We start from the raw sequence: 9,891 nt of genomic DNA on the forward strand, positions 1-9,891 counted from the left end.
TCTGCCATTAGCCCCACCAAAGAGCCGGGTAGGTGCAAGTGCTGAGTTGCCTCAGGCCAAACACCCAACAGGGAGGGAACTCAGCCACACCCATCAGCAGACAAGTGGATTAAAGTTTTACTGAGCTCTGCCCAACAGAGCAACAGCCAGCTCTACCCACCACCAGTCCCTCCCATCAGAAAGCTGGCACAACCCTCTTAGATAGACTCATCCATCAGAGGGCAGACAGGAGAAGCAAGAAAAACTACAATTCTGTAGCCTGTGGAACAAAAACCACATTCACAGAAAGACAGACAAAATGAAAAGGCAGAAGACTATGTACCAGATAAAGGAACAAGACAAAACCCCAGAAAAACAACTAAATGAAGTGGAGATAGGCAACCTTCCAGAAAAAGAATTCAGAATAATGATAGTGAAGATGATCTAGGACCTCGGAAAAATAATGGCAGCAAAGATCAAGAAGATGCAAGAAATGTTTAGCAAAGACCTAGAAGAATTAAAAAACAAACACCTAGGAGAATTAAAGAACAAATAAACAGAGATGAACAATACAATAACTGAAATGAAAACTACACTAGAAGGAATCAATAGCAGAATAACTGAGGCAGAAGAACGGATAAGTGACCTGAAAAACAGAATGGTGGAATTCACTGCAGCGGAAAGAATTAAAAAAAAGAATGAAAAGAAATGAAGACAGCCTTAGAGACCTCTGGGACAACATTAAACGCAACAACATTCATATTATAGGGGTACGAGAAGGAGAAGAGACAGAGAAAGGACCCGAGAAAATATTTGAAGAGATTATAGTCGAAAACTTCCCTAACATGGGAAAGGAAATAGCCACCCAAGTCCAGGAAGCCACCCAAGTCCAGGAAATAGCCACCCAAGTCCAGGGAGCACCCAAGTCCCAGGTAGGATAAACCTAAGGAGAAACACGCCAAGACACACAGTAATCAAACTGACAAAAATTAAAGACAAAGAAAAATTATTAAAAGGAACAAGGGAAAAAGGACAAACAATATACAAGGGAACTCCCATAAGCTTAACAGCTGATTTCTTAGCATAAACTCTACAAGCCAAAAGGGAGTGGCATGATATATTTAAAGTGATGAAAGGGAAGCACCTATAACCAAGATTACTCTACCCAGCAAGGATCTCATTCAGATTCAATGGAGAAAACAAAAGCTTCAGACAAGCAAAAGCTAAGAGAATTCAGCAGCACCAAACCAGCTCTACAACAAATGCTGAAGGAACTTCTCTAAGTGGGAAACACAAAAGAAAAGGTCCTACAAAAACAAACTCAAAACAATTAAGAAAATGGTGATACGAACATACATTTCAATAATCACCTTAAATGTGAATGGATTTAATGCTCCAACCAAAAGACACAGGCTTGTTGAATAGATACAAAAACAAGGCCCATGTATATGCTGTCTGCAAGAGACTCAGTTCAGAACTAGGGATGCATACAGACTGAAAGTGAGGGGATGGAAAAAGATATTCCATGCAAATGGAAATCAAAAGAAAGCTGGAGTAGCAACAATCATATCAGATAAAATAGACTTTAAAATAAAGAATGTTACAAGAGACAAGAAAGGACACTACATAATGATCAAGGGATCAATCCAAGAAGAAGATATAACAATTATAAATATATATGCACCTAACATAGGAGCACCTCAACACATAAGGCAAATGCTAACACCTATAAAAGAGAAAATCCACAGTAACACAATAATAGGGGACTTTAACACCTCACTTACACCAATGGACAGATCATCCAGAAAATTAATAAGGAAACACAAGATTTAAAAGACACCATAGACCAGATAGATTCAATTGATATTTAAAGGACCATCTGAAAACAACAGATTACACTTTCTTCTCAAGTGCACATGAAACATTCTCCAGGACAGATCACATCTTGGGTCACAAATCAAGCCTCAGTAAATTTAAGAAAACTGAAATCACATCAAGCATGTTTTCCGACCACAACAGTATGAGATTAGAAATAAATTACAGGGGAAAAAAAAAGTAAAAAACACAAACACATGGAGGCAAAACAATACATTACTAAATAACCAAGAGATCACTGAAGAAATCAAATAGGAAATCAAAAAACACCTAGGGACAAATGACAATGAACACATGACGAACCAAAACCTATGGGATGCAGCAAAAGCAGTTCTAAGAGGGAAGTTTATAGCAATACAACCCTACCTCAAGAAACAAGAAAAATTTCAAATAAACAATCTAACCTTACACCTAAAGAAACTAGAGAAAGAAGAACAAAGAAAACCCTAAGTTAATAGAAGGAAAGAAATCATAAAGATCAGAGCAGAAATAAATGAAATAGAAACAAAGAAAACAATAGCAAAGATCAATAAAACTAAAAGCTGGTTCTTTGAGAAGATAAACAAAATTGATAAACCTTTAGCCAGACTCATCAACAAAAAGAGCGAGGAGTCAAATCAATAAAATTAGAAATGAAAAAGGAGAAGTTACAACAGACACCACAGAAATACAAAGCAACATAAGAGACTACTACAAGAAACTCTATGCCAATAAAATGGACAATCTGGAAGAAATGGACAAATTGTTAGAAAGGTATAACCTTCTAAGACTGAACCAGGAAGAAATAGAAAATATGAACAGACCAATCACAAGTAATGAAATTGAAACTGTGATTAAAAATCTTCCAACAAACAAAAGTTCAGGACCAGATGGCTTCACAGGTGAATTCTATCAAACATTTAGAGAAGAGCTAACACCTATCCTTCTCAAACTCCTCCACAAAAGTGCAGAGGAAGGAACACTCCCAAACTCATTCTATGAAGCCACCATCACCCTGATACCAAAACCAGACAAAGATACTACAAAAAAAGAAAATTGCAGACCAATATCACTGATGAATATAGATGCAAAAATCCTCAACAAAATACTAGCAAACAGAGTCCAAAAACACATTAAAAGAATCATACACCATGATCAAGTGGGATTTTTCCGAGAGATGCAAAGATTCTTCAATATATGCAAATCAATCAATGTGATATACCGTATTAACAAACTGAAGAATGAAAACCATATGATCATCTCCATAGATGCAGAAAAAGCTTTTGACAAAATTCAACACACATTTACAACAAAAACTCTCCAGAAAGCGGGCACAGAGGGAAACTACCTCAACAAAATAAAGGCCATGTATGACAAACCCACAGCAAACATCATTCTCAATGGTGAAAAGCTGAAAGCATTTCCTCTAAGATCAGGAACAAGACAAGGATATCCACTCTCTCCACTCTTATTCAACATAGTTTTGGCAGTCCTAGCCACAGCAATCAGAGAAGAAAAAGAAATAAAAGGAATACAAATCAGAAAAGAAGTAAAACTGTCACTGTTTGCAGATGACATGATACTATAAATAGATAATCCTAAAAATGCCACCAGAAAACTACTAGAGCTAATCAATGAATTCAGTAAAGTTGCAGGATATAAAATTAATGCACAGAAATCTCTTGCATTCCTATATACTAACAACGAAAGATCAGAAAGAGAAATTAAGGAAAGAATCCCATTAACCATTGCAACAAAAAGAATAAAATACCTAAGAATAAACCTACCTAAGGAGGCAAAAGACCTGTACTTGGAAAACTATAAGACACTGATGAAAGAAATCAAAGATGACACAAAGATGACACAAACACAAACAGATGGAGAGATATACCATGTTCTTAGATTGGAAGAATCAATATTGTGAAAATAACTCTACTACCCAAAGGAATCTACAGATTCAATGCAATCCCTATCAAATTACCAATGGCATTTTTTACAGAACTAGAACAAAAATCGTAAAATTTGTATGGAGACACAAAAGACCCCCAATAGCCAAAGTACTCTTGAGGAAAAAAAAATGGAGCTGGAGGAATCAGACTCCCTGACTTCAGACTATAATACAAAGCTCCAGTAATCAAGACAGTATGGTACTGGCACAAAAACAGAAATACAGATCAATGGAACAGGATACAAAACCCTGAGACAGACACACAAATATGGTCAACTAATCTATGACAATGGAGGCAAGGATATACAATGGAGAAAAGACAGTCTCTTCAGTAAGTGGTGCTGGGAAAACTGGACAGCTACATGTAGCAGAATGAAATTAGAACACTCCCTAACACCATACATAAAAATAAACTCAAAATGGATTAAAGACCTAAATGTAAGACCGAACACTATAAAACTCTTAGAGGAAAACATAGGAAGAACACTCTGACATAAATCACAGCAAGATGTTTTTTGACCCTCCTCCTAGAGTAATGGAAATAAAAACAAACAAATGGGACCTAATGAAACTTAAAAGCTTTTGCACAGCAAAGGAAACTATAAACAAGACAAAAAGACAACCCTCAGAATGGGAGAAAATATTTGCAAATGAATCAATAGGCAAAGAATTAATCTCCAAAATATATAAACAGCTCATGCAGCTCAATATTAAAAAAACAACCCAATCCAAAAATGGGCAGAAGACCTAAATAGACATTTCTCCAAAGAAGACATACAGATGGCCAAGAGGCACATGAAAAGCTGCTTAACATCACTAATTATTAGAGCAATGCAAATCAAAACTACAATGAGGTATCACCTCACACCCGTTAGAATGGGCATCATCTGAAAATCTACAGACAACAAATGCTGGAGAGGGTGTGGAGAAAAGGGAATCCTCTTGCACTGCTGGTGGGAATGCAAATTGATGCAGCCACTATGGAGAGCAGTATGGAGGTTCCTTAAAAAAACTAAAAATAGAATTACCACATGACCCAGCAACCCCACTGCTGGGCACACAGCCAGAGAAAACAATTCAAAAAGACACAAGCACCCCAATGTTCACTGCAGCACTATTTACAATAGCCAGGTCATGGAAGCAACCTAAATGCTCACTGACAGATGAATGAATAAAGAAGATGTGGTACATATATACAATGGAATATTACTCGGCCATAAAAAGGAACAAAATTGGGTCATTTGTAGAGACATGGATGGACCTAGAGACTGTCATACAGAGTGAAGTAAGTCAGAAAGAGAAAAACAAATATTGTATATTAACACATATATGGAAAATCTAGAAAAATGGTACAGATGAACCATTTGCAAGGCAGAAATAGAGACACAGACGTAGAGAACAAACGTATGGACACCAAGGGGGGAATGCTGTGGGGGGGGGATGAATTGAGAGACTGGGATTGACATGTATACACTAATATGTATGAAATAGATAACTAATAAGAAACTGCTGTATAAAAAATAAATAAATAAAATAAAATTTTTAAAAAATGTAATGCAGGGCTTCCCTGGTGGCACAGTGGTTGAGAGTCCGCTTGCCGATGCGGGGGACGCGGGTTCGTGCCCCGGTCCGGGAAGATCCCACATGCCGCGGAGTGGCTGGGCCCGTGAGCCATGGCCGCTGAGCCTGCACGTCTGGAGGCTGTGCTCCGCAACCGGAGAGGCCACAACAGTGAGAGGCCCGCGTACCGCAAAAAAAAAAAAGAAAAGAAAAGAAAATGCAATGCAACTAAAACTGATTAGTAGTATTTGCACTACTAACATGGAGTGTTTCCAAGACAAATACCAATCAGGGGTAGTGGTAGACTTAGAACCACTATTCGAGAAATCTCATCTACAAGTTCTAGAACATTTGTGATTGGGGAGTTGGAACGGGGGTGGGGGGGGCAACAATAGTATGGTACCATACATTCAAGAGTTGCCTAGTCCATCAACTTTGATACCCTGTCTCTGGAGAGCCTCCCAGGAATGCCTCTGGGAATCTTCCCCTTGGAGGATCCCATTTTCTACGATACCTCACTTTATTTAATAAAACAAATTAGCCTAAAACAATTTTCTATATTTTCTGCTGTTGTCTGTAAGTATTCTTAGAATATTCTAAGCCAAGGGTAAGCACACTATGGTATCCACCAGTTTTGTAAATAAAATTCTGTAGGAACACAGCCATACCATATTGTCTATTGCTGCTTTCACAGCAGAGTTGTGAAACCATAAGGTCCACAAAGCCAGAAATATTTACTGTCTCTTTACAGTGTCAACCCTATTCTAAACCATTAATATACTACTTGTCTTAATACCTGAAATACATGCATATTTCTTCAAAAAATATATATAAAAAATATAAGCAGATATTATTCCTTTGCAATCCATTTTTATACTCACAACAGTTCAATGTACACAAAAAGTAACCACTCGCATTTATTAAAGTTATCAAACTGGAAATCATACTGGAACTCCCAAGTAAATGTTTGAGGACAGCCAAAATTACACAATTTATACTTCAAGGAATTTGATGGAACTAAATTCTAGTAAGCTAGACATTGAAAGAAAAGAGCAACTCAACAATATACTAAAAGATCAAGAATTGACCTTGCTTATGTTTTTCAAAATCTGTGAAAAGAAAGTGTCCACTTTGTAGATGACAACTTGAACTTGTAAACAGAATTATCTACATTTAAGGTGACAATGAAGACTGTCAAATATCTTAATTTAAATAACCCTTTCAAAGTGATAACATACTTTATACTACAATTTTGAAAAAAATAGAGTACAAAAATTCATATCTTCTTTGCAATTTTCATTAATTTTATTTTGGAAGTAAAACATGGTTTCTCTGATACTCATTGTCCAGTCATCATAGACCAAACCTATTCTTCTTTAGTCACATTCCACGTATTAATGCACTGCATCTTTCGGTCAATCCTAAGATTAAGGAACTATTTTTATTCTTATGTTGCATATGTAGAAACTGAGGCTCAGAAAAGTCAAGTAAAATTGGCCAAGGTCACTCTACTTACTATTAGGAACCAGGATTATTATTCTAACATTTACTATCATGAACTCATGCCATCAACCACCTTGCTATACTGCGCTTTCAATTTAAGTATCCTAATTGGTTATTAGATTCCAAAAAACAAACAAACAAAAAAACCCCCACAAAAATCAGACCAAAAAACTTGACCCTTCTAAATGTGTTTTGACAGCATTGCACAAAATTAGACCTCACAATACAGGTAAAATGGTCTGCTGGGAGACTTTAAATAGGGAATTATTAGTGTATCTAAAATAATTTACAAAAAGTTTACATATGATTTTTCAGGAAAACATGTTATGTAAAACAAAGTACAAAGGTAGCTACAGCCAGGGAACAATGCCCAAAGCCCTGTTAATTAACTTTTCAAACCTGGAAAATGAGGCTAATCTTACTGGGTAATTGCAGAGATGATTAAAATAAGATAATATCTTGGAAGCGTAATGCTATATAAATATTGGTTACTACTGTGAGCTCTCTGATCAGAACAATGGAATTCCAAACCTCCAAAAGGCAGCAACTTTAATCAAGCATTAACTCTGCAATAACAGCACAGATATAATTAAAGACTTTTGCATATTTCTTAGGAATTAGTCTTAGTTTTATGGGAGTGTCAAGAGATACAGAGGTATAAGTTTTCTGCATAGGTTTTTCTATTTCCTTTTTTTGCAAGATTGAGAAATCCCTCTTTTTTTCTGGTGTCAGAGTTTAAAATCATTTTTTAAATCCCCCAATCTCTGCCTTCAGAGTCCATTAACCTGCATAACAATGACAAATATTGGGCAAAAATCCATTAGAATTACTCTAAATTCTAAATCTGCTACTATTTTGGTACAGGGCATAACGTTCTTAATTATAAATGACATTTAAATGGCAGTCTTGTGTGACTATATAAATAATAAAGCTAGCAAAATATATCTAGTGACTGAGACAATTTAAAATCTGTGAGACAACACTAGAATATACAAACAAGCTTCAAAGAAAATTGTGCCGTATGATTTACTTTCCTCTTTTTTTAACGTACACGACGTGGAGGCGTCTCCCTCCATATTACGAAAGCAAAAGCATATTAAACTTTTTAAGTATCCTAATGAGCAGCTGCTCCGTTTTCCTTTTCCCCGTGACTTGACAGGCTGCAATTTGTAGTACAGGGGTCCTCAACCCCCGGGGCCGCAGGATACCAGGCCGCAGCCTGTTACGAACCAAGACGGACAACAGGAGGTGCGTGGTGGGCTAGCGAGCGAATATTCACCTGGGCTCCGCATCGCTCGCATTACCTCCTGAACCATCCCCCCACCCCCATGGAAAAAATTCGTCTTCCATGAAACCGGTCCCTTGTGCGAAAAAAAGGTTGGGGACCGCTGTTGTAGTATACATCAATTGCAGAATAAAATTTACTTTATGACCTTCTTCTTAGGCTGGGGATAGAACGCCAGTAGAGAGTTTTCCCCAAGACATACTAGTTCAGCAAAAACTAGTTAGTTCAGGGTTGTAATTCTGAGGCACCGGCCAATTCAGAGATGGATTTACTTCGAGATAGGATGGGATTCCTCCGGAAAACCTTTGGAAGGGTCTCGGGCCAGAGAAAGATAAGCGATATTCTCAAAAGTGGACGCCGCCTATATCGGGGGCAATTGCCGAGGGGATAGAGGAAACTGAAAACGCAGGAAGCATTCCGTCCCACAAGGAGAGGAGGGGGTGGGCGTGAAAGTCAGGGTCCGGAATCCAGGCTACTGCCAGAGGTGGGGTAAGGAGGGCTAAGGCGCCCCGAAGCGGACTCCTTCCTTATCACCGCTTCCCACACCGCCCCCCCCGCCACACCTATTTCCGGTCCAGGTCCCCCTCGCCAAACACCACAAGCTCCATTTCCCACCCGCGCCGAGCCCTGCTCTTCCTCTCACCCCGCAGCTTCGCCTAAACAGCGCTGCCATGTTGACTCTCCGTCCGGCTACTCAGTCTCTAATCTACCAGTTTGTGCCAAGACCGCTGACACGTAGGACGCTGGACCCGTCTGGCCCCGCCCATGTCTGGCACAGACCACCCTCCAGGGTGTGGGCGGGGCCTCCGAACGCTCAATAGGTGACCTCGCCTGCGCCTTCAGCGCCATCTTGGCGGCCTTGGTGCCTGAGGAGCCGCGAGGGGTGGTCCCTGAAAAGGGTTCGCTTCCCGCTTGTCCTTTGATTTTAGACGATGCGCCCTCTTGGGGGGAAGCTGAGGCTGACAGCGGTGTGGAGAAGGAACCGGGAGGGCGGCAATGGCGAGGGGGGCGGGAACTGGGCGGGCTGCTGGCGCCAAGCGGGGAACTGGCGGGGCACCGGGCTGGCGGAGAATCTGGGTGAGAGGGCGAGGTGAGGAGCCTGGCGAAAAGACGTCTCCCTGGCTTTCGACCTTGACTTTTAACCCGGAGAAACCTATCAAACCCAAATCATTTCTGCCTTGACGATTCAAAGTATACTTTACTCTCAAACGCTGGACACAAAGCTAAACGATGTTTTGTGTTGAAGAAAATTTAAACAAAGGGAATTTAATCAACGAAGTAAATTTGATCTTCCGGCATATTTCCAAGGCTACTTATTACTGTACACGTGTGTAGAAATAAGGGTGCAAGGTGAGCCTATCTAAAGCTTCTGACTCAGCGAATTAATGTTGGAAGTCAATGTCTGCCTGAAGAATTATATTTAAAGTCACCCTTTCCAGTTAGACCCTGAGTTCTGAGATAACTGTGGTGTTTCAAAGCCGGGGGATTTTTAAAGCTGTCAAGGTTTGGTGGCTCTTTGTGAAAGCTAGTAAAAGCCCAGTGCAAGTCGAGAGTATAAATGTTTCCCGTAATTCCCAGGACTTTTCATTTTTATTGTACCATCCTAATTTTAGGCCCTCAGCACTCACCCCTAAATCTTGTCACTAACTTAACTTTTCTTGCCTAGTAGAGGCTGACCATAATCTAATTCTAAGTCAATTGTTTACCTTCTATATCCTGTTACTGTACTCCCCTACAAGAACCTTCCACTTTGTCTTCTGGA

General features: G+C 39.3%; 1 protein-coding gene across 1 annotated transcript in view; it reads right to left on the bottom strand.

The window, feature by feature from the left end:
• Positions 1–8,911, bottom strand: part of ACADM (acyl-CoA dehydrogenase medium chain) — a 47,917-nt gene extending 39,006 nt beyond the window's left edge. The window contains exon 1 of the mRNA XM_030865968.2: positions 8,773–8,911. Coding sequence (XP_030721828.1) covers positions 8,773–8,802 — 30 coding nt within the window. The 5' untranslated portion in view covers positions 8,803–8,911. The remainder of the gene's footprint in view (positions 1–8,772) is intronic.
• Between the last annotated feature and the right edge of the window lie 980 nt (positions 8,912–9,891).

Source organism: Globicephala melas, chromosome 1 (genome assembly GCF_963455315.2).
Source record: "Globicephala melas chromosome 1, mGloMel1.2, whole genome shotgun sequence".
Taxonomy (NCBI): domain Eukaryota; kingdom Metazoa; phylum Chordata; class Mammalia; order Artiodactyla; family Delphinidae; genus Globicephala; species Globicephala melas.